Consider the following 23,149-nt stretch of genomic DNA (forward strand, 5'->3'; position numbering starts at 1 on the left):
TCAGATCTCGTCGTTCTTAGAACAGCATCTCAATCTACATCTGCGTTCGTATTGAGATACAGTGCCTGACTGTGAATTATCAAGGTTATTCTCTTTTATCAATACGATCATAACTTTATAAGTCAAGAGAGTCTCAAGTTCCTTCTGAGGACGTGGTCTGAGAGCAACGCAACTCGTTGATGAATCTATCCACGTGACCTGTACGCTATTTTGGCGTGTTTCAGGAGTGCATCACAGCATAGCCATGGCAAGGCCAGCCAATCATGCTACATCAGGGTCTGGAATATTCAGCTCCTCCTTCTCTCCACGCAACCATTCAATCGCTTTTTCCTTGAGTTGAGCATTATCTTCGTACTCATTCTCATGATCAAACTGCCATTCCAGCACTGCTTTTAGGACGCCGTTCATAAACGGTCCGCTGCGTCTTAGTTCGAAGATCTCCTTGATTTCGCCTCCGGTCAAGAGCTGTTTCATTGACGGCGCATCCTGTAGTTTTTGATCGGATACATACTTCAGCAAGACTGAATAGCGATTCAACAAATCCTCCGTTTTCGTCGCCAATTTGACGGAAAGAATATCCGTCAACAGCGTGAATAGGGCCTGCAGTCTCCAAGTCTTCCCCCACGATCGTATAGCTTTTCCGACTATGCCTCGGCGTAGACTCCCCTTGTCGCTGCCTCCAACGACATTATCAATCATCGCCCGAATTTCCCGCATGTTACTCAACGAATCTTCCAGTAATCGTGATTTTTCATTTGTAGCATGAATCGCTTTCGTTGCCGGTTTGACCACGGGGAAAGGGCGAGTATCATCTGGCTGACAGAGCAGTGCAAGAGGACACCATACTGCCATCTGCCAGACCAGCTCAATGTCTTGAGATTGTGCGAGCTCAGTCGCCAAGAGACTGTCTTTGCTTTCCGGCAAGAACAATTTTGATACCGTCTTACAAGCCTCTGGCCACGCTGACGGCCACACATATTCTCCCTTCTCTGATTCCCAGCCCTTTGCTTCTGATTCTTCACTCTCTGCCACCTTGTCCAATACTTTCTGGCTCTGCCCGCACAGAAAAACCTGCTTGTAAAGTCCCAACCGATGAATCCACATCAACGCAGTCACCGGATCCGGCCCCGTAATCATCTTTTTCAACTCCAACCCAATCCTCTCCGGGCTCGTCCTCGTACTTATCAAGCACTGTATCTCTGAATCTCTAATCGTTGTCTCTGTGCCCTCATCAATAGTAAAACCAAGCGTACTCGCCAGGCGCACAAATCTCAATATCCGTAACGGATCATCCGTAAATGTCTTGCGAGCATCTAGCGGAGTTCTCAAAACCTTCGCTTTAAGATCACTCAGTCCGTTGGCCGTATAATCCTCAATCTCTTGCGAGTCAAGATTGTAAAAAATCGAATTAACAGTCGCATCTCGTCGTTTCGCATCTTGTTCAGCCCGACTAACACTCCCTTCTTGATCTGTAAGATCATTCTCCGTCCTCAAATTCACAAAATCAATATCCAATCCAAAAATTTTTGCGCTGGTGGTCTGAAGATGTTTCCCCTTTTTAGGATTACGGTCAATTTCATAGAATCCTCTGATTTCAGCTGGAAGACCCCGTTTCGTTGCCTGTTCTTTGTATATATCGCCTTTCGTAGTAGTCCTGGATTTATCTGACTCCAAAGAAAGAAATTCTTTCAGAAGGCTAGAAAATTCGGGACCGGTCATGTTACTCATAGCCACGTCAATGTCGCAGCTTTGTTTTCCTAAGAGTTTGTCGCGTACCCAGCCGCCGACGAACCACATGTCGCCTGCGTTGCGATTGCCAGAGCCGGTAGATACATGATCTCGGCAGTCGAGTAGAAGAGTGCGCAGGAGATGCTCTGCGGGTGACAGTTCAATCTGGATTGGAACTGGAGTTGTCATCTTGGACTCACCCTGGTCTGTATCTGGGAAATACTTGTGAGCTTTTACTCAACTCCGAAAGGATGAGTCCCGAGACGTACCTGTATCAACGATCTTAACTTTTTTATTCGGTGGTTCTGAACGATCAATATCTTTCATTGAGTCCATTATTTTGGCGATTGTTTCTCTATATATAGATAGTAGATGTTGAAATGTTGTCAGGATCTACCCCTCTATGCCTGCAAAAAATGATGCGGCAAGGCTCCAGATGTCGCTGTGGAGTCCACCTAGTTGAACATCGAACACCACTCATGAAAGAATATGACGCATCATCGACCAAGATGAGTCAAACCTTTCGTTCCTTCTTCAAACCGAGAAGATCTTACTGGGTGAATGCTGTCATATACGGGACACATGTAATAAACATGGAAGCTTTACAGCATCCATGGATACCTTAGGTACTCATACCCTAAAAGTTCTTTACCATGTATCATCAACAAAAGAAGTTGTCGAAACGTGAATATCAAACCCTACGCGTTTCGGCACCAGATTAGTTAGTCTGACGTGGACGTGCGTGCCGCGTATATATCTAGCTAGCTATCCCCCGTCCTAGTCACAATATTAGGAATCAAGATAGCTTCATATTGTCAGGCTCGTTAGGCCGCTTCGTGTTCGCTCCTTATTACCGTCTATGCTTCGTGATACGGACCGTAGTAAAACCAACAGAAATCCTTGAATTCTATTAAAGTAGCTATATGGGTATAAAAAATGCAAGCAACCAACTCCATTAATGCAAGCCAATCTCCCCCCAAATCCGGATAAACATAAAAAGTTATGGGAAAAGTAGGAAAAGTATGATCGAATGCATAAGAAATCAAGCAAGAAAGACTGCTTTTCATGAACTGAAAGCGCCATCGTCATTTAAAGCAAGGACCCTTCGTCGAGCTAGTAATCCGGTCGATCGAGCGGCGCTGGAAGGCGCGACGGTTGTTGTCACTGTCATTGTAATTGTTACGGTTGCTGGGTTACAGGCATCAGTAGCGCTAGTAGCAGATGTAGCTGTAGCACCAGTACCAGTACCAGCACCAGCAGCACCCGTCGCACCTGTCGCACCAGTTGCACCGGCAGCACCAACACCACCAGCATCAGCAGCACCAGCACCACGAGCACCCGTCGCCGTAGCCGCAGCAGTCATAGCCCAAGCTTTAACAGCAGCATTACCAGCCGCAATAGCCTGCGAAGTGGCAGCACCATTAGCCTGAATAACCGAATTCGCAGCAATATAAAACACAGAAGCCGTAACATTCACAGGCACCGGGGTCACAGCAGTTGGCACAGTCGGAGTGGCCGCCAATTTCTCCCATACCGTCTGGATAGCATTCTCGCCGTAATTCGTGACTGATGCAAAGTGTTGTTTTGCGTTGTTTTCGCCATGAGCAACCGTTGCGCCCGTTCCTGCGATTTTACCAGCGTCCGCGATCGTTACATCCATGCATGTTGTGTAGAGTTCGGGGAGTGTGACTTTTCCATCTTCGTCCAAGGTAGACCAGTCCCAGACCCAGTAGAGAGTGTAATCCTTGCCCACGGGCAGATCGTTTGGTAGGGGTACATCGGTCTGACACCACAGATTTGCGCCAGCGATATCGCCCGGTTTAGCTACACGGTGGAATTCCGCCTGTCGCTGTTGAGAGATGTAACCGACGTTAAGCTGGTAGCATTGCCCATCATCAAAATATTGGCTTGTGAGTAACCGGCCTCGTCCATCGCCGCCTTTACCGTCTAGGGTCCATTTCTTGTAAATATCAAGTAAATGGTCGTCCTCTTTGGGTCGTTCCGTGCCGTAGACGTACACAATACCACTATTTTGAGGTTTCCCGGCCTTCGACCACGGTGTAGTCACGTGTCCATTTTCCTGATACCGTAACGCGACTGCTGCGCCGGGATAGGCCGCTAGTCTGGGCAGTTTGTCGGTATAGTTGGAAGTTCGCTGGGATTCTCTGCAAATGTATGTACTGGCACTGAGCTGTTCTCCTTGAGGTGGGAGTTGGTATTGCATCAGTGGATCGCTGAAACCGGGGTCAGTGCGTAGTATCATGCCTCGTGGATAACCGACTTTGCCTGTGAATTTGCCGTCGGGGGAGACGAGGGTCATTTCTTCGACCCAGCTGTGTGCTTGGGCTAGGGAGGAGAGTAGGATCATGACCAGCACGATGGAGCGGTTGATGGCCTGCATCATTTTATCGACTGTATAGGCGTGTTGTCGAGCCTTGGAAGGGAGTGCAAAGAGTGAATGGAGAGATATCTTAACCAGCAGATATCTCGATGTAGTTGTCGAGAAGGAAGAGAAAGAAAGAGAAAGAGAGACTGCCAGGAAGATGAAAGAATGCGAGATCCTAAGAAAGATAAAGAAATCCTGACACGAGCGAGAGAAGTAGGTAAATTGCAGAAAATATCTACCTCGACGATATTGCGTGAAGATGGAAAAGTCCTATCAGAATAGAACCCAGTCATACGCTTTGGTGGGTCATTGTTACTATTGTGAGTCGATATTGCCATGAGCATGGCGAATAGAGCGAATGAATATGAACATGATACAATTGATCATGACTGCCTATTATTGTCAAGTTGTGGGAGGTCATCTGAATAGCCCTGGCCTCGACCTGACGGTTGCATATCCAATCTCCGTAAACGAGATGATTGGATATGGCATACGCGCCAGGGAGAGGCAATGGCATTTTGAATAGAGAGCAAGAAAAGCTTAGCTCTTGGCTTGAGTCAAACGACGTCCTATCAGTCAGAAAAATAGAACATAAGAAATGGAGAGTGGAGACAAAACGTGGAGGACGGCATCAAACAATCTGATAATCTGCTTGACGCTAGTAGCCGCTCGTTTCAGATCTGGCACAGACCATGTTTCGCTCTATGGAGGACATGGGGTTATTGGTCTTTTGATTTGTTCACTATTTCTAGACACTTGAAATACTATGTATGACTGGCTGGAATTTGCCGTGAAAGCTCCCGCGGACACATAGACGAATCACCTTGAAGAGTCAGTATTGCAGTCATACTATGTAGATACTCATTCTACTCAGTAGGCTATATTTATGACTCTCTAATAAATGTGTCATTCAACAGTGCCAGGATTTTCTAGTTATTGATTGTGTGAATTTGTTGTGTCTTGTTATTCATGCCATTGATGAATAGACATACAATATATTCCCTGATTGGTCAGGACCATCGGGCGATTGCATTGATAAGCACTCCCAGCCAATCAAATGCTTGTCTCAATAAGAATCTGGGACAATGCATCTTGGACTGGATATACTATGTACAGTGTCCGATAAGTTAACTATAAATATCGCTTACTCAGCGGAGGTAATACTAAGTAACGTTATCCAGACTACCGCCTGTAGGGAGATTGACTTGCTGACTTGAGCATAAAAAGGTCACACGGTCAGATTCCAATACAACACCATGTTTTGAGTCTTTTGACAAAGGTGAGATCAGTACTAAGTAGTTATATGCGGGATACTCAGACATATAACCCAAGCTGTTCGCAATAACCTCCATCAGGTCAGACCTGAAAGAAGCTCATGCAGCCGAGAACAAATCAATCTCGACTTGCTAAGGATCTTGACGTAGCACACAAGTCTGTCATTGACATCGCCCCCATGATTCTCTTTGTCATTTCCCGACCTCCATCGGGCCTCGATTCAGCTGAACAAAGTAGTCTCCTACGTGGACGGCTTCGTGCCCGGGGATTTCCCAGAGTATATGCCCCGCATGCGTCTGGCAGAAGAAGAGGAACAATGCTTACAATGCTTGAAAGATGAATCAAGCCGGACATTCCTTTTATGGTTAGTGCGCGATCTCCTCAACGCTAATCCTGTGTAGGAAACATCGAGGTTGACTAGCCCCAAATAGTACTAGACCATCCGGGCCAACAAAAAAAAAAAACACTCTGACCGCCTTGTGGCCAGGGTCAAACCAGGAAAACAAGATGAATGGAACTACATTGTTCTCTGTCTTTTGTTGTTTTGAGGTCTGGAAAGCCTGGTTGGAATGGCGTATATCGAGGATAGACAAACGTATTCTAATCAGGAAGTCAGGTAGGATGTTCTGCTGTCGATTCTACTCAGCAGATGTATATTGCCCCACCAGCCTTATCGCTCTGATCTGATGCATATACGATATGCTCCTCATAGGCTGGAGGGAATAAGCTTGTTGCTGAAGAATGGCCGATGTCCGACGACGGCATGCCCGATTATTTCATCATGGTAGAAATCTGATGATATTGACACACAGACCCTGGATACAGTCGTAGAATGAATTCATAGTTGGACGATCGCTGACCAGTGATCACAATGACACACTTGTAAAGTCACTTTGATCGCGTAGACAATAGTCGTTAGGTAGACCCGTATCTGCAGCCAACTAATGCTCAGTCATTGCAGGAATGGAATAGATAGTATATTATTAAAACATACATGATTAATGATAATAATAAAACAAATCCTCCTATGCTCAGTGTTGGTTCTACCGGAGTCCGACCTAAGCTAAGCCATTCCGCGCTTACCCCAAAAAGGAACAAACAAAAAAAGCCGCTGGTTGGTGCCCCGAAAATAACGAACATAATCCCCAGGCTACCCTTTTCCCTTGGTTCTCCTCCCTCTGCGCTCTGCTTGTTGTCTTGTCTTTCTGCTTCAACATTCCAGAGTCTTCATACAACTCGGCTTGCTTTTCATCAAAGTAGCCTTACCTTTGTGTGTGTGTGTTTGTGTGTGTGTGTGTGTTGCTCGTGGTTGTGCCATTTCGCTGGTTTTTGAAGAATGTGAGTTACCTTCCCCTATCTCTGATCCGATGATCGGGGTACCTACACACAACCGCCTTGGAAAGAGCAGAATGCAGACAGCATCGACAATCATTATGCCTATCTTTCCAGGATTATATATCTATGTGTTGCTCAATTGTTGTTGTAATGCTACTTCCGTCAATTCAATTGACCTTTCTGGCGGTGTGAAGGCTGACGCGCGCCTCTCAACTAGTTCCTCGATATACCTGCAAGAACCCTCGACTGATACTGCAACTTCCTTTTCTCTCCATGTCGGACCAGTGGTAAATCCCAAAACACTCGAATATCTCCCCTCCGACTTATAACATACACTCGGCGTTGTGTGAGCGGAGGTTCAAGGGTACATTCGCCACTTGAACAAAATCAACCGCAATGGCTTCCTTGATCCCCCGACAGTTTCGCGCAAATCCCCAGGAGGAAGCGTCCGAGCCCAGCTGGTTGAAGAATAGGGTTACTAGCGCGCTACAAGCTGTGGCCCGTCGTGCCTGTGCTCATCCCATCCATACCATTGGCGTTATCGCTCTGCTTGCCAGCACCACCTATGTCGGTCTTCTCGAAGGTAGCATCTTTGACGCCAAAGGCGGATCGGGGCCGCTAGATCCTGCCTCCTTGTTGCACGGCAGTCGTAATTTGCGTCTTGGAGAACAGACTGCATGGAGATGGCAGTTGGAGGATAAAGTGGCCTCTGATCCAAGCGAGGTTTGTCTATATTCGATTTTTGGGTTTCTATGTGCTGATTGATATAGATTGCGCAGCACTTGGCATTGGCTACTTTTGTCTTTTCCGATTCAACCCAGGCCAATACTCCTGCCAACGACGACATTTCCATTCCGGCAAATGTATCTGCTATCCACGTGCCTCAAACTCCTAACCTCTTTTCTTCCTTCTTGCGTGACTCGTCTGTCGCTCTCACGGTCCCGTACGACGAACTGCCCGATTTGTTGCGAGCGGTACAGGAAATCAACGACCCGTCAACCGAAAACGATGGACGCGAGGCTCGTAAGTGGATTATGAAAGCTGCCCGTGGACAGGGTTCTCGTCGTGCTTTGAAGCTTTATGTCTCCGACGCTTGGAGCTCCTTGGTAGATTTGATCAAGGTATGTGTCGCCCATGTCTTCGTGACGAGGAATCAACTAACTTATGCAGCATGCCGAAACGATTGACATTGTGATCATGACATTGGGCTACATCTCCATGCATCTCACCTTTGTGTCGCTCTTCCTTTCAATGAGACGACTGGGCTCCCAGTTCTGGCTTGCCTTCTCTGTTCTCCTCTCTAGCGTGTTTGCCTTCTTGTTCGGTCTCTTGGTCACCACTAAGCTTGGTGTTTCGATTAATATGTTGCTCCTGTCCGAAGGTCTACCCTTCTTGGTTGTCACTGTTGGCTTTGAAAAGCCTACACTTCTCACCAAAGCAGTATTGTCAGCATCCTTGAAGAACAAGGCCGTCGCCAACGGTAACAGTCGCTCCTCCCGGTCTATCCAAGACTCAATTGAGGCTGCTATCAAGGAAGAGGGTTTTGGCATCGTTCGAGACTACCTCATTGAGATCACCGCTCTGGTTATCGGCGCAGTCTCGGGAGTACACGGTGGTCTTCGCCAATTCTGCTTCCTTGCCGCCTGGATCCTGTTCTTCGACTGCGTTCTTTTGTTCACCTTCTATACCGCAATTCTCCTAATCAAACAAGAAGTCAACCGTATCAAGCGACATGTGTCGATCCGCAAAGCCCTTGAAGAAGATGGTGTTTCTCGACAGGTCGCAGAGAATGTGGCTGCCAGCAACGACTGGCCACGGGCCGAGTCGCGCAACAGCAAGGCTGGTAACACAAAACTATTTGGCAAAAAGGACCAGGCCGGCAGCGTTTCCAAGTTCAAGCTCTTCATGGTTGGAGGATTTGCGCTAGTCAACGTGATTAACCTTGTGTCGATTGGTTTCAGACAACCCGATCAGGAAAGCTCTCTTCCTGTGCTATCAAGGTTCTCTAACGTACTTTCTTCGGCTCCTATTGATCCCTTCAAGGTTGCAGATAACGGTTTGGACTCTGTTTATGTGACTGCAAAGGGCAACAAGATGGAAACTCTAGTTACCGTCCTGCCACCCATCAAGTACAAGCTCGAGTACCCATCCGTTCACTACGCAGGCGCCGATCACGCAGGCAAATTTGATATCGAATACTCTGAACAGATCCTGGACGCTGTTGGTGGAAAGGTCTTGGAAAGTCTCTTGAGGAGCGTCGAGGATCCTGTCATTAGCAAATGGATCATTGCAGCTTTGACACTCAGCATTGTGCTCAACGGTTACCTGTTCAATGCCGCCCGATGGGGTATTAAAGAGCCCGAGGCTGAAGCTCCGAGAGCTCCTCCTGTTGTTGAGACCCCCAAGGTCCTTGTTGAATACAGAGATGATGGCAAGAAGCGATCCAAGGAAGAAGCCGAGGCTATGGTGAAGGAGAAGAAGGCATCCTTGTTGAATGATGAAGAACTCATTGAACTGTCGTTACGCGGTAAAGTCCCTGGTTATGCTCTTGAGAAGACTATGACCGATCAGCCTATTATGTCTCGTGAAGACGCTTTCGTTCGAGCTGTCAAGATTCGCCGAGCTGTCGTTTCACGAACTCCTGCTACCTCAGCTGTCGCCAGCAGTCTGGAAACATCACTCGTGCCGTACAAGCACTACAACTATACGCTTGTCCATGGAGCATGCTGTGAAAACGTCATTGGATACCTGCCCTTGCCTCTTGGTGTTGCTGGACCGATGGTGATTGACGGACAAAGCTACTTCATCCCTATGGCTACTACTGAAGGTGTCTTGGTCGCCAGTACCAGTCGAGGTGCTAAGGCTATTAATGCCGGTGGTGGTGCGATTACCGTGGTACACGGTGATGGTATGACTCGTGGCCCTGGTGTTAGCTTCCCTACACTTGCTCGCGCTGCCGAGGCCAAGAACTGGCTTGATTCTGAAGAGGGAGCAAGCATTATGAAGGCCGCCTTCGATTCGACCAGCCGCTTTGCCCGCCTTCAAAACCTCAAGACCGCTTTGGCCGGTACCAATCTTTATATCCGATTCAAAACCACAACCGGTGACGCCATGGGAATGAACATGATCTCCAAGGGTGTTGAGAAGGCACTTGAAGTGATGGCAACCCAGTGTGGATTTGAGGATATGAACACTATTTCTCTGTCCGCCAACTACTGTACAGACAAAAAGGCCGCTGCTATTAACTGGATTGATGGTCGTGGTAAATCCGTTGTCGCCGAAGCCATCATTCCCGGTGATATTGTCAAGTCTGTTTTGAAGAGTAGTGTCGACGCCATGGTGGAACTCAATATCAGTAAGAATCTGGTCGGAAGTGCCATGGCTGGCAGTCTTGGTGGATTTAATGCCCATGCTTCTAACATTGTTACTGCTATCTTCCTGGCTACGGGACAAGATCCTGCCCAGAATGTGGAGAGCAGTAACTGTATCACACTTATGAAGAAGTATGTTCTCTCTCTCCTTGTCTTTGATTCACATACTTAACTAACATTATTTAGTCTTGATGGAAACCTTCACATCTCCGTATCCATGCCATCCATCGAAGTCGGCACAATCGGAGGCGGTACCATCCTCGAAGCTCAATCCGCCATGCTCGAAATGCTTGGTGTCCGAGGCCCCCATCCCACCAACCCCGGTGAAAATGCACGTCAATTAGCTCGCATCGTCGCCGCTGGCGTCTTGGCCGGTGAACTCAGTCTATGCGCTGCTCTTGCGGCTGGGCATCTCGTCAAAGCACACATGGCACATAACCGCAGTGCAGCGCCAACACGCTCTTCGACTCCTGTCTCAGCCGCTGTAGGTGCTGCTGCTGCACGAAGTAAAGTGGGATTGAGTATGACTACAGCTAGTAAATGAAATGCTGACGATAAGGAATGTTTTGACCATGCACATATAAATATCGATCGATGAAGCGAGGCTTTGTGATTTGAAGTTCTGATTGTTACTCGAAAGAGGACGATTTCACATAGATTGGCGTTTCTGTTTCTTTTCTTTTCTTTCCTTTACTTGACAGCAGCATCCATATTGGTACATTATATTAGAAAATGACTACTTAATCATCATATCTGGGTTAGCGTATCACAATTTAGCAGAAACAACCTCATCACCAAAAACAATCTTCCGATCCCAAACACTTTCTTCCCTCCAATCCCTCGAAGTTCCTCCATGAATCCACCTCATCATAACCTCTCCAGCAACCCCATCCCCATCCCTAACCGCATCATGAATCAACAAACACCCACAAACCAACCAATCCAAATCACGCAAATACTCTCTTCCCCTCCAAGCCAGTTCCTCTTTCTCCTTTCCGCGTAAATCCATCAGCACGCGTTCCGCCGTATTTTTCAGTTTCGCCGCTTCAGCCTTCAAACCAGCCCCTTCCGCGACACGCAAGGAATTTCCAACCCATCCTTCAAAGACAGCTAGAATTTTCATCCCATCTTTCCCCCTCTTTACGACGCGCACAAAGTCATCGGCCATGACATCCGTCGTCCCCTCCCAGATTGCGAGGACGTTTGCATCGCGAAAGAGTCGCGCGATGTTTAGATCGGGGTCTTCGTTTTCGAGATATCCGACTCCTCCCAAAGATTCCATGCAGGATCTTAGGCCGCTGATTGCGCTGAGCGCCGTTTGGGCTTTGGCGATTGGTGTGAGGAGGCGGTAGAGTGCGTTTATTTCTTCCATGGTTTTTGGGAGGATCCCTGATGATGTAGCGGCAGATGTATCGTCCCCAGGCTCAAATCCCTCCGAACGACCGAGTAGAGCAGCAATGAAATATGATAAATGCATATGAGCCGTATAATTAACATGTTCCTGTGCCAAACCCCGGACGTGCGCTGATACATCGGAGAGGAGTTTCCCGCTGACACTCCTGACTCGCGCGAATGCTCGACTAATTGCTAACCCTCGTCCATACGCACCCACAGCCGAAATAATATTCTGCATGCGCGTGATGTTCAATATGTGAGAGATTTCTTTGACGCCTTGACCTTCCTTGCCAATCAGATAGCCGCGCATACCTTTTAACTCTAGTTCAGCGGTGGGTAAGGTCTTTGTACCGAGTTTATTCTTCAGCCGCTGGATTCGGATACCATTCAACTCTGTCTGGTTTTCGTCTGAGCCGTTGGCTCGTCGCCTCAACGGGGCGTAGAACGCGCTGATCTGGCTATCTTTACGATCACTTCCACCGCCCGTCTTGGCTAACAGGATGGTCATGTTCGCATCTGTCGCGGAAGAGAACCATTTGAATCCGTCGATTCGCCATGGTCCCAAGGGTTGTCCGTTTGTATCGTATCCGTCCGTTGCGTCGTTGAGCTTGACGGCAATAGTCTCAGTACCGCGAACATCACTTCCGCCTTTGCGTTCTGTCATCCATTGTCCACTCGTCCATGCAAATCCATTCTGACGACTGATCAATCTCTCCCTAGCATGCGCAAATATTTCATTAGTTTCAGGGTCATCATGTAAATGCTTTCCCAGAAGCTTTGCCGCGCCATCGGTCATTGCGCTGGGACAAGTAACTATAGCCGAACTCCCACTCCAAATATGATATTTCACAAATTGATGAATCCGAGGATTCCACCCCGCCTTTTCTCCGTTGCTGTTCTTCTCATAGGCAAGCGCCACTATACCCTCTTCTATACCAATCTCTTGTAACCTCCTCCACCCCTCACTGGTAACCAACGGATCATCCCTATTCTCCTCCCCGAATGAAGTAAGAGGTTTGAGATAGGGAAGATTCTTCTCTGCGTCTGCTATGTAACCCAGAACGGGTTTTGAGAGTACGAGCTTTGAAAAGCGGAGGAGGTCTGAGGAGATTGTGGATGGGAGTGGCGTGGGGAGGTATAGAGAGATGATGCGTAGGAGGGCGCGGTCTTCGAGGTATTGAGGTGGAATGGTGGGTTTGAGTTGGAAGAAGCCTTTTGTTGAGCTTGATGGTTCCATTATGATATATTACTACGTTCAACTCGTAGATGCAGTAGTGATTTAACTTTGCGTGGTTGAACTATGGCCTGATATAAGTCTGGGGATGAGCCGGTTATGACAGCTGACAACCTCGGCATGTGACAGGATAGCTCTCCCCGCAAAAAGGGTTCAGCTGTTCGGGGGCGAACCAATATAGTATGGGGTGCTTATTCATCTTGTCAGATGCGTCGATAATAATGCGTATTGATCTGTTAGATGCAGTGCGTCTGACTCCATACGTATTAAAGGTCTCTTGCAACGCTGCTGTTGAGCAGCTTTGATATAGATGACATCAACAGTCTTGGAATTTCTTTCCCAGAGAGTGGGTTATTATGAGAGACGTGGTTTGAGATGATACCCGACTATCGTCCACATGTGTCGTCTTGACTTGAAGAGTTGATATCAATCAAGGCCTTCATCCTTGGAGTTATGGACAAAACCCTAACCCTACATCAATCGTCCATCTTAATTAGGCATAGCGTCCATCAAGCGGAAAACCACAAGCGAAAACTTCCCGTCTCTTCTTCTTCCAAGCTCTCTCATCAAACGTCCTACCAGCCCGCCGACACTACCTGTGCGCGGCAATTCTGGTTGGAGGTAATGGTGTGAGAAATGAGAATTCCTTGCATGGTATGTATTATCCTTTTACTACACTATCTTCATGACTTCGTGATGAATATATTATTGGAGCTGTCTTAGCTTTGCAATGCTGATAGCTTTTATTATACGCAAACAACTTTTCCTGACCTCTATTTCGCTTTCTTGTTGGCAATACACTATCCGCATATGTTTGATATGCTAATATATCTTCCAAGGGAACAGGGCTCTGTGAGTTCCGGTTTTCCACCCTTTCATCCTCCTTGACATCGAGTCTTGTGCTGTAAAGCAACATCAACTACCGAATCATCTTACCAAAATGGCCGCGGATCCTCAGCTCGAGACGGCAGTCTCAGCTAACCCCGAGAACCTACCTACAACAGAAGCAGATCTCCCCGACGCGTCTCAACCGACCATCCAGACGCGCGACGATGGCTCCGCGCCAGCTTCTACTATCGCAGAAGGAAAAGCAGAACCTTCATACAAACTCAAATTCTGCACTGTCTGTGCATCAAACAACAATCGATCCATGGAGGCACACTACCAACTTTCGTCTGGTTCGTATCCAGTCATCTCGTTCGGCACGGGATCATTAGTGCGTTTACCGGGTCCTTCGATCACGCAACCTAATGTATTCAACTTTGACTCTACATCGTATAATCATATGTATGAGGATCTTTATAATAAGGATCAGCGACTGTATCGCAATAATGGGATTCTCAACATGCTTGACCGAAACCGGAATCTTAAATGGGGTCCGGAGCGATTCCAGAATTGGGTACCGGGCCAACCACGTCTCGACCATATTGCCAAGGGCGACAAGGGTAGTCTGGGCACTGAGGCGGGCGTCGTTGATGTTATAATCACCTGTGAAGAGAGATGCTGGGACGCGGTTGTCGATGATCTACTCAATAGAGGATCACCCTTGAATCGCCCCGTTCATGTGTTTAATGTTGATATTCGTGATAATCATGAAGAAGCCTTATTGGGAGGGAAAGCTATACGTGATTTGGCTGATAGGTTGAATGCCGCGGCTAATGAGGAGCGTCGGTTGTATGATGATCCTCATGCTTGGGATAGGGGTCCTAGTGAAGCGAGACACAGCTTTGATGAGAGAGTGCCGGAGATTCTTGCTGCGTGGCAGGAACAGTATCCTCATTTGCCTGCGTTGTGGACTTTATCGTGGTTTTGATAACCCATAGATATTCTATCGATTCTACTTGGTCACATGAATCAATGTTCCATAAGCCTAGCTCTAATATTGTATGAGACGTTGACTACCGGGGCTGTCCTATCTCCGTCCCACCTCCTCACCTCCCCCTCATTCTTCTACACTGTCCACCTCCTACTTCCATCTGCAGTATCAAGAAAATACAAATTAATACAACACCTACGATGGCTTCACAGGCTGAAACCACATTCGTCCCCGCCTTGATCGTGGTAGACATGCAAGAGGACTTTTGTCCACCAGTACGTCCCAATCACTCTTCACACAATGACTACATCAACTAACATCGAAATAAACAGAACGGCTCTCTCGCCGTCCAAGGAGGCCGCACAATCGCGCCCCTAATCAACACCCTCCTCTCCCTCCCCGCCTTCAAAATCCGCATCGGGACCCAAGACTGGCATCCCCAAGACCACATTTCTTTCGCTTCTAACCATCCACCCCCAAACAACGACCCATTCGAATCATACATTGAAATGACCAACCCCGCACCCGGGAAACAGAACGAAACGAAACCACAACGTCTCTGGCCTGTTCATTGCGTTGCATCTACACCAGGAGCAGAAATTATCCCTGAAATCGTAGCAGATAAATTAGATATCCTCGCGAAGAAGGGGATGGATACAAGGGTTGAAATGTACTCCGTCTTCAGCGACGCGTTTCAGAACATGGACCCCTCGCTATTCAAAAGTTCGGTCGACGTAGATGTCACCGCGACCCTGAAGCAGCGAAACGTCACGGATGTGTTTGTCGTGGGTCTTGCGGGCGATTATTGTGTCAAGTATACGGCTATTGATGCTGCGAGGGCTGGGTTTAGGAGTTTTGTTGTTGAGGATGCGGTCAAGTCGGTAGATCCGGGGGAGGGGTGGAAGCAGGCCCTTAAAGAGTTTGAGGAGGTCGGGGTTAAGGTTGTGAAGAGTGATGGGCCAGAGGTTGGGAGAGTGAGGTCTTGATTTTATTTCTGATTGTTATTGCTAGCGTTGAGCGTGATTTTATGGCTGAGCCAAGTTTCTATGACCCTCCAGGGAATGCGCTACGTGATTGTTCGTGGACTCTCATATAGCTCGGATATTATTAATGAGTGTATGATGTTGTTATCAACTTTTGGTAATACTTGTGTCCATCTCGTATTATCGTGGGAGAATGTCAGGCATAGACAATGTAACTTATCGCCGATAAGAAGTAACTCTAACCCCCCCACCAAATCGTCTAGCCATACCGGAGATGGACAACATACCGCTTCTCTCCTATCTCTTTCTTTAAAAAAAAAAAAACAAAACAAATAGTCACTATATACCCAGACACGAGAAAATACACTCTCTTTGACGGAGACAGAAAAATGTCCGCCGAGATATTCGCAGCTATCGATGAAAAACTATCAGATACCACCACAGCCACCACAGAATCAGTCTTACCTACCACCATCCACCACAAACCCTTACCATACTGGCTAGTCAATGTACCGCGCGACCAATGGCCATCATCATGTCCCGCGTTCCTCAAGGGACAATCTGATAAGAATATCAGTATACTGGCTACACCGGACGAGGAGTATCAATGGATTGGATGGGAGAGGGTTAAGGAGTTAGTTCGTTCGTATTTACACCCCCTTTTTTAGTGAGACTGTTGGACTGAATAAAGGGCAGGAACGAATGATATTGGAAAGTTTCAGCGTCTACCGTCTGATCTGAGGAGATATTTGGAGTATATGTTTCATCTTAAGCAGAAATACGGCTCGATTATGGAGTTTGTGCTTGCTGAGCGATTACATTGGGATCAAACCGACCTGAAACCGACGGGTGAACCGTTTAAATATGATGGTATATTCGTTCCTCCTTCTGTTGAAATTGGTCTTGCTAAGAGCGGGTACAGATGATCTCAAGATCCTGTACAATGACTGGCCGTACGGTCTCGAGAAAGGGATCGTTCATCTAGTCATCTGGACCAAGTTTGAGCTTGAAGAAGATCCTGGTACCGGTCTTTTGACGGAGTCCATGTGGAAGAAGATTGATGATTATGTGGACAGAGTCTTTCGGTCTCGTATGCCGGCTGATCAGGTTAGTTCCATTTCTCAGAAAGTGAAAGTAGGTGTGTGGTAACGCTGAATTGTTTCATGCAGATTGTATGGTTCAAGAATTGGAAGTCTCTCAAGTCTATACATGCGATTGAGCATTTCCACGTCATGTTGAATAATCCAGATCCGGAATTCATCGAGGAAATCACTAATGGGGATGTTCCTTTGGTGGAAAAGATGACGCAGGGAAGAGCTCTTTAGCCTTGCCATCCACATCTTCTGTTTCTCATAGCCAGCTGGTTTCGACTGTTGTTCCCATTAGCATATAGAAGAATACATCAATATTTTCACTGTAAAAGAAGACCGAAACCCTTCAACCGGCCAAAGGCATCTACGTAAATCCGTAGTTATAAACGCTGATCTGAAACAAGCGGGGAGTGGAGTGTGCTCGATTCCAGACAGCTTGGCGCGTGAACACTTGTTCCTCAGCGAATGATCCGGTAATACAGTCACACGCGGTCATGGAAGAAGACTTGGCTCATGTAGCTAGGGATTAGTTAGTTAGATCAGATCAATCTGTGCTGACAGCTAAGAGAGACGCAATAAGGTGGGGGATTCGGGAGGTCGGAGAGATGGCCACGAATGATAGAGCTGGGTGTTAGTACTTGAAGGGTTAGTCGATATATCTCTGAATATGGCTGCCTGACATCGTCGCCTGGTGGTGAAGAGAAAAAGAAAAGGAGGAATGAAGGAGAAGGAGACGAGGACGAAGAAGAAGAAAAGACGAAGGTCACGTTGGCAACGTCGTCATAAGGCTGCGGGAAGGAGCACGACCACATTTTATCTCCCCCAACGTCATTTCACCTTACCCTGACTATTATTATTAACCACCGTTTTCTATAACTAACCATATCTCGAGGACTGGATCTGTGTATATCCAATTTGACCCTTTCTTCGACAGTGTTGCCGACAAGTCAAGCAGAATACGCCGACTCTTTCTGCCCTACAAATTTAAGCTCTCGGATCTGTCTCTTCTTTTTTTCCCGGAGGGGCTGTGTGTTTTGACGCCAATCCGCATCCCGCATATAGCTGTCCACTTGCTGACAACAAAAAATTTGCTGAAACAACCTGCTGGATTATATCGGACTCATATCGGGATCTGTTATACAACGCAGAGGCAGCGATCCGACCACACCGAGGAGTCAGTGAATTGTGTGCGATTCAGATAGCAGTCAGCCATGCCGCTTCCCCACGTCCACTCACACCGCCGCTCGTCTCTGAGTAAGCTTACACAATATGCATCCTCTCTGCGGCAGAAAATCTATATTCTCCGGGTTGAACGAGTATTGACTGTTATTTCCGACAGGCAACAAGTCCTCCGATAATGAAGCCGAAGACGAGACCGTTGTTGAACCGGAGCAGGGCAATGGTAGGAACATCACCAGCAGGCACTTTAACGACAGAAACATAGGCTGATGGATACGATTAAACAGTCCTCTCTCATATCATTTCGCAACTTCGACCCGGAGCCGACCTGAGTCGTGTTACTCTCCCCACGTTCATTCTCGAGCCGCGGTCCATGCTGGAACGAATTACAAAGTATGTCTGCGGGGAGAAGAATACTGCATGCGTACTGACTATGGCTACAGCTTCATGGCACATCCGGAAACACTCCTACCCATGCCGACTATCGAAGACCCTCTGGAGCGTTTCGTATCGGTGGTCAAATTCTACTTGAGTGGATGGCACATTAAACCTCCGTACGTCATTTTCCAAACTCGCAACGACAAGATATACCAACTAATTCGAATTGTAGAGGAGTGAAGAAACCGCTGAACCCGATTCTCGGCGAGGTTTTCACGTGTTACTGGGACTATGACGATGGCACTCGAGGCTATTACATCTCAGAACAAACGTCCCATCACCCGCCGAAATCTAGCTATTTCTTTATGGCCCCGGAGCATCATATCAGGATAGACGGTACTCTGAAGCCGCGCAGTAAATTTCTTGGAAACTCGGCTGCCAGTCTTATGGAAGGTATTGCAATATTACGGCTATTGAACCGCGGCTTGAATCCGGCCAAAGGCGAGCGATAGTATGTGAATATCACAACCCCCATCCAAAGTTAAAGACTAACATGCGATAGCATCCTAACACAGCCTAACATGTATGCGCGAGGTATTCTCTTCGGAAAGATGAAATACGAACTGGGAGATCACAGCTTTATCAAATGTCCTGAGAACCATCTCGTGTGCGACGTTGAATTCAAAACAAAAGGCTACTTCTCCGGTACATACAATGCTATTGCTGGAACGATCAAGAATGACCAGACGGGTGAAGTATACTATGAGCTATCGGGTCTGTGGAATGGCGAGATGTATTTGAAGAACGTTGCAGTATGTCCCTCCGTAAATGGTGGTGAATAATAAATTGACTTTTTTTTTTAAAAAAAAAAGACAGGAAAGAAGGAGCTTTTGTTCAATGCAACCCGCGCCAAACACACCCCTCCAAAAACACGACCACTCGAGGACCAGTCCGAACGAGAGTCTCAAAGGCTATGGTACAGCACTATCCAAGGATTGAATGCAAGAAACCATGAAGTAGCCACGACAGAAAAGACCAAGATCGAAGACCAACAGCGTGAAGAAGCAGCAAAACGAGCCGAAGGAAACGTAGAATGGCATCCAAAACTGTTCCGTGCCGTCCGCGGGGGACCTGGAGGATCCGAGGAGGGTGAAGAAGATCTCGACTGGATAATCCATGCTGAAATGTAGGCCATTATCAACTTTGAAAAAAGAGAAAAGAAGAAGAAAAAACCACAAAATTCGGGTGTAGGTACTAACAGGAACAGTAATGCCAACGACATCCAAAAAGCGCACAAACAAATCCTCGCCATCGCACCCATCATCCCCGGTCAAAAAGCATCCACAGAACTCCACACCCATTACAACCAACCATCTATAACATCCACATCCACAAAATCTTATGCCCAATCCCACGGCGGCGATCTCATCGATTTCGGCGATGATATGACCTCTGGCGCGCCAGCCGCAAAGCCAGCCTCGGGGGCATCGCATGATTTACTGGGTAATGATACTTCGTCGGGACTAATGGCTCCGTTGCAACCTGGGTCATTGACATCGTCGCAGGCAAGTCATGATCCGCATCCGGTGAAGAGGGTGGATTCTTCGACAGATGAGGTGGATGTATTTGTTGATGCGGAGGAGAAATAGATAGGATTAAACTAATATTGTGGATGTTTAGTTTGAATCAATTGGTTAAACCCTTATTCTTTCTAATAAGAACCTGTAAATCTGTCCAATCAAATCCTCTAATTGCGCAAGTCTCAAAATATAATACAAGTAGTAAGCAGAGACGCCATCCCCTATATACAATAACGCAAAACCAAATGCGCCGTATCCCATACAAAACCATACCTATAAAAATACAAATCAAGCAGACAACTCCCCCCTCGTCCCTACCCCCCTCTCCAACTCCCTCCTCGACACCCTCGACGCAGCCTCCCCCGGCGACAACGACGCACCCGCCGAAGATCTAATCCCTTGCTCCCTCTCCCCCTTCTCCTCATCCATGTCCTCCTTCTGCTCTTCAAGCTCCTTCTCCACTTCCTCCCTCAGCCCCAGAATATCCGGCGGCACAAAACTCATTTGTACACTGGGTGCCCCTTGCATATATCGAAGTTGTTCACGAATAGTCGCAACAAGATTATTGAGGTATTGTTTTGAGTTTTTATTTTCGATTTTTCGCATTTCGCTTAACGGTGGGAAGAGGCTGTAATCGGGAGCGAATTGGTTGCGGAATGTGACTGTGTCCGGGATATTTGGGTCGATTTTATCGGCGGCATCGATTAGGATGGATGTTTCGTGGGCCCAGGCGCGAGATACGTTGCGTGGTGTGTAGCCTCCACCCCCGACGACGAGCATGGGTAGACCTAATGTCTTGGTGTATGCGACGCAGGCGCCGTGACCCGTGACGTTGAGATTGAAACAACCCAGTCGATCGCAACCCAGACTATCGGCACCGCATTGTAGGACGATTGCGCCTGGATTGTAGGTTTCAACGCAGGAACTAATTACGGCTTTGAAGAGTTGGAGATAATCGCCGTCCTCGATGCCATCGTTGAGAGGTACGTTGATGGCGTGGCGCGAACCGGGGTTTAGAGGGTGAGATGGGCCGTTGCTGTCGAGTGCGCCGGTGCCGGGGAAGAAGTTGTCCTTGTCGTATTTATGAAATGAGACCGTCAGCACGCGATCGGTTGACCAGAACGCTTGTTCTACGCCGTCGCCGTGATGAACGTCGATATCGATGTACATGACGCGCGGATGGAAACGAAGTAATTGTAAAATCCCCAAAACGATATCATTCACATAACAAAACCCACTCGCCTCCGTCTTTTTCGCATGATGCAAACCCCCCGACCAATTAATCGCGATATCCGCCTGATTATTGACCAACTTCCTCGCCGCATCCACCGTCCCGCCCGCATAAAGCGAACAATAATTAAACAACCCATCAAAAATCGGACAATCATCTCCAATATTATAACTCGCAATCCGATCCGATTGTTCCGCGGCCTCCATATCAGCGGGGATAACCTGTCTCAAAAACTCGAGATAGTCCTCTGTATGAAACTCGGCCATTTCTTCGAATGTTGCTGCACGACTGAGATATAGGTCCATGGCGTGATGCATTCCGTAGGCGAGGACGAGTTCTTTGGTCAGCACCAAACGCCATGGTTTCATGGGATGAGAAGACCCGAAATGGTGCGCTTCGACGGCTGGGTTGGCGTGGTAAGAGACTGTGTAGCCCTTGGGACGTGTGATGCCATTGTGTAGACGCTCGTAGTTGGTTTTTTGGTCGACGCTGAAGGTTACGGAGCGCGTGGTGGGGGGAGTGTCGTACTCTTGCACGATGGCGGATCGTGCCATAGTCTTTTTTTTTATTGAGCGCGAACTATCAAGAGAATGACTGGTGTTAGGTGACTGATTTGATGATGGAGCTGTTGGAGAAGTCTAGAGTTGAACTAGCCGCTGAGTGGCGGCACGGAAATGGGCCGCGGGGAATAAGCTAACCGTTTTTAGTAAAAATATCTGTGCCTTAATTATGAGGCCGCAGAAAATTTAAATCTTCGTCGCAAAGAAAAGACAATAAAATCGTACTACTACGTAGATCCACAAGGCAAACGTCTTACGAAATAGGATTATACATCTACTCGCCACAACGGAGCATCTCTGCAGATGTGAAAATTCTGAAATGAAGCCAAGACTGTTGTAAATCCACATCGAAGTTCTAGAAGCAGAGGCTTGATCGCACCCAAGTCGATCAAGATCAAACATGACTCAAAGTGGGTATACACTACGTACTCCGTACTACGCATAATCTAATTCTAAGAGATCGTTATTGTACGTACGATAAATCTTACGAGCGGTTACGGTTAGGGCTGAGGGTAGGGTTCTATATTAGGGCTTTGCGTATCACATGACACGAACCGACCAACTCGACATCGTGGTTGCGGCTCGGGGCGAACCACGTCGGAGAATTGGTTAGTCATCAGCTATGCAAATACCGTAAATCGTCAATAAACAAAAATGCCGCATTGAAGCCTATCAGGTGGTACGGGGTTGTGCGGTGTGCAAAAAGTAAGTACGTACTCTGTAGTGTCCGCAACTATACATGTGGTGTTGTGTTCCTAGGGGCGGCAGATGCCGATCAGGTACATCCTGCATAAGATAGGGCAGAAAGAGGCCCATGCTGCCGCATTGCGAAGCATACGTACTACGTAGTATTGTTCGGACCGGCAAGATCTTGCGTAATTAATAAAGTAAGGTCAACGCATAAAATTAAATCGGAAGGGCCAAGAGATGAGTCAGATCGACTGTTCAGAACTTAGGTTAGTTAGTTACTGCTCTGTATCTTCGCAGAAGTCATCATTACCAACATATCGTTGCCGAGAGTAGGGAGTCGGTCAGTTGGTACTATGTGACTCTGCTATCTGCTGAGGGGGTGTTGTACATGGCCACTCGGGTTGATGTCATACAAGCCTGAGCTGGTCAGGCTCATGCTCACAGATAAGTCTGCTATCAGTGGACCACGTGCGTGACAAAGGTCGGATTGATGTCACCAGGAATGAGAACATCCGAGTTTGGGCATAATCATTACCATGTGGCGAAAGGACAGTGGCTCATCGACGTTGTACGTACTATATAGGCACGGCGCTCCGCAATTCCGATCTCAGTTCACATGTCGATGGATTTCGTCGTGTAAGATTTCTTGTACTCCGTATGTTGTTCTCATAGCTCCTGCCGGAGCGACACGACCGACAGTCAGCGCGGTCTGGTTGGGCCTCTAGTATCATCGATCCTAGTAGCGTAGAAAGTAACTGGTGTAGTCGCTGTAGTGACCGTATTTGTATATTCACAGCCGGGGACACAACCACAGACTGAGCCGGACACGAATTGCGTGGCTGCGGTAAAGATCGCGTAATGCGATGGCGACGGGGCGACGGGGTGACGGGACGGACGACGGCCGGATCAAACTTACT

The 23,149-nt window shown here is 47.6% G+C and overlaps 9 protein-coding genes across 9 annotated transcripts, besides 5 other annotated features; 5 read left to right on the forward strand and 4 right to left on the reverse strand.

Annotated features, from left to right (window-relative positions):
* Positions 1-261: 261 nt before the first annotated feature.
* TSTA_036830 (poly(A) polymerase, putative) lies at positions 262-2,064 on the reverse strand (the record flags this gene model as incomplete). Its single annotated transcript, XM_002480851.1, has 2 exons — positions 262-1,940; positions 1,998-2,064. 2 exons carry the CDS (start codon positions 2,062-2,064, stop codon positions 262-264), a joined length of 1,746 nt encoding a protein of 581 aa, XP_002480896.1.
* A 521-nt stretch (positions 2,065-2,585) lies between these two features.
* Positions 2,586-4,132, reverse strand: TSTA_036840 (uncharacterized protein; the record flags this gene model as incomplete). The annotated part of the gene is made up of 2 exons (XM_002480852.1): positions 2,586-2,627; positions 2,831-4,132. 2 exons carry the CDS (start codon positions 4,130-4,132, stop codon positions 2,586-2,588), a joined length of 1,344 nt encoding a protein of 447 aa, XP_002480897.1.
* Positions 2,928-3,087: a microsatellite.
* Positions 4,133-6,658: 2,526 nt separating the features above from the next.
* Positions 6,659-6,689: a microsatellite.
* A 431-nt stretch (positions 6,690-7,120) lies between these two features.
* On the forward strand, positions 7,121-10,639 carry TSTA_036850 (HMG-CoA reductase; the record flags this gene model as incomplete). The annotated part of the gene is made up of 4 exons (XM_002480853.1): positions 7,121-7,447; positions 7,495-7,845; positions 7,895-10,227; positions 10,282-10,639. The coding sequence occupies 4 exons, from the start codon at positions 7,121-7,123 to the stop codon at positions 10,637-10,639; spliced, it is 3,369 nt and encodes a 1,122-aa protein (XP_002480898.1).
* A 120-nt stretch (positions 10,640-10,759) lies between these two features.
* Positions 10,760-10,791: a microsatellite.
* A 70-nt stretch (positions 10,792-10,861) lies between these two features.
* On the reverse strand, positions 10,862-12,727 carry TSTA_036860 (acyl-CoA dehydrogenase, putative; the record flags this gene model as incomplete). The annotated part of the gene is made up of 2 exons (XM_002480854.1): positions 10,862-11,802; positions 11,842-12,727. The coding sequence occupies 2 exons, from the start codon at positions 12,725-12,727 to the stop codon at positions 10,862-10,864; spliced, it is 1,827 nt and encodes a 608-aa protein (XP_002480899.1).
* A 552-nt stretch (positions 12,728-13,279) lies between these two features.
* On the forward strand, positions 13,280-14,611 carry TSTA_036870 (transcription/RNA-processing factor Ssu72). Its single transcript, XM_002480855.1, has 2 exons — positions 13,280-13,378; positions 13,564-14,611. The coding sequence occupies exon 2, from the start codon at positions 13,665-13,667 to the stop codon at positions 14,535-14,537; it is 873 nt and encodes a 290-aa protein (XP_002480900.1). The 5' UTR covers positions 13,280-13,378; positions 13,564-13,664; the 3' UTR covers positions 14,538-14,611.
* A 70-nt stretch (positions 14,612-14,681) lies between these two features.
* TSTA_036880 (isochorismatase family hydrolase, putative) lies at positions 14,682-15,682 on the forward strand. Its single transcript, XM_002480856.1, has 2 exons — positions 14,682-14,815; positions 14,873-15,682. Exons 1-2 carry the CDS (start codon positions 14,741-14,743, stop codon positions 15,524-15,526), a joined length of 729 nt encoding a protein of 242 aa, XP_002480901.1. The 5' UTR covers positions 14,682-14,740; the 3' UTR covers positions 15,527-15,682.
* Positions 15,683-15,912: 230 nt separating this feature from the next.
* On the forward strand, positions 15,913-17,003 carry TSTA_036890 (uncharacterized protein; the record flags this gene model as incomplete). Its single annotated transcript, XM_002480857.1, has 4 exons — positions 15,913-16,165; positions 16,220-16,393; positions 16,446-16,630; positions 16,693-17,003. The coding sequence occupies 4 exons, from the start codon at positions 15,913-15,915 to the stop codon at positions 16,846-16,848; spliced, it is 768 nt and encodes a 255-aa protein (XP_002480902.1). The 3' UTR covers positions 16,849-17,003.
* A 116-nt stretch (positions 17,004-17,119) lies between these two features.
* On the forward strand, positions 17,120-19,875 carry TSTA_036900 (oxysterol binding protein (Osh7), putative). Its single transcript, XM_002480858.1, has 8 exons — positions 17,120-17,868; positions 17,954-18,016; positions 18,081-18,186; positions 18,237-18,347; positions 18,404-18,682; positions 18,734-18,983; positions 19,044-19,357; positions 19,439-19,875. The coding sequence occupies exons 1-8, from the start codon at positions 17,826-17,828 to the stop codon at positions 19,818-19,820; spliced, it is 1,548 nt and encodes a 515-aa protein (XP_002480903.1). The 5' UTR covers positions 17,120-17,825; the 3' UTR covers positions 19,821-19,875.
* Positions 17,315-17,376: a sequence feature (GA-rich).
* Positions 19,876-20,039: 164 nt separating the features above from the next.
* Positions 20,040-21,536, reverse strand: TSTA_036910 (histone deacetylase HosA; the record flags this gene model as incomplete). The annotated part of the gene is made up of 1 exon (XM_002480859.1): positions 20,040-21,536. One exon carries the CDS (start codon positions 21,534-21,536, stop codon positions 20,040-20,042), a length of 1,497 nt encoding a protein of 498 aa, XP_002480904.1.
* Positions 20,147-20,220: a sequence feature (CT-rich).
* Positions 21,537-23,149: the final 1,613 nt, after the last annotated feature.

This window comes from Talaromyces stipitatus, genomic scaffold, assembly GCF_000003125.1.
Source record: "Talaromyces stipitatus ATCC 10500 scf_1105507295541 genomic scaffold, whole genome shotgun sequence".
Classification (NCBI taxonomy): Eukaryota; Fungi; Ascomycota; class Eurotiomycetes; order Eurotiales; family Trichocomaceae; genus Talaromyces; species Talaromyces stipitatus.

Excerpts from the sequence above, each read along its gene's own strand:
- TSTA_036870 (XM_002480855.1), top strand. The coding sequence starts at position 13,665 with ATGGCCGCGGATCCTCAGCTCGAGACGGCAGTCTCAGCTAACCCCGAG.
- TSTA_036880 (XM_002480856.1), top strand. The coding sequence starts at position 14,741 with ATGGCTTCACAGGCTGAAACCACATTCGTCCCCGCCTTGATCGTGGTA. Across the intron at positions 14,816-14,872 it reads AAGAGGACTTTTGTCCACCA|AACGGCTCTCTCGCCGTCCA; the intron begins GTACGTCCCAAT and ends CGAAATAAACAG.
- TSTA_036900 (XM_002480858.1), top strand. The coding sequence starts at position 17,826 with ATGCCGCTTCCCCACGTCCACTCACACCGCCGCTCGTCTCTGA. Across the intron at positions 17,869-17,953 it reads ACACCGCCGCTCGTCTCTGA|GCAACAAGTCCTCCGATAAT; the intron begins GTAAGCTTACAC and ends TATTTCCGACAG. Across the intron at positions 18,683-18,733 it reads CCGGCCAAAGGCGAGCGATA|CATCCTAACACAGCCTAACA; the intron begins GTATGTGAATAT and ends AACATGCGATAG.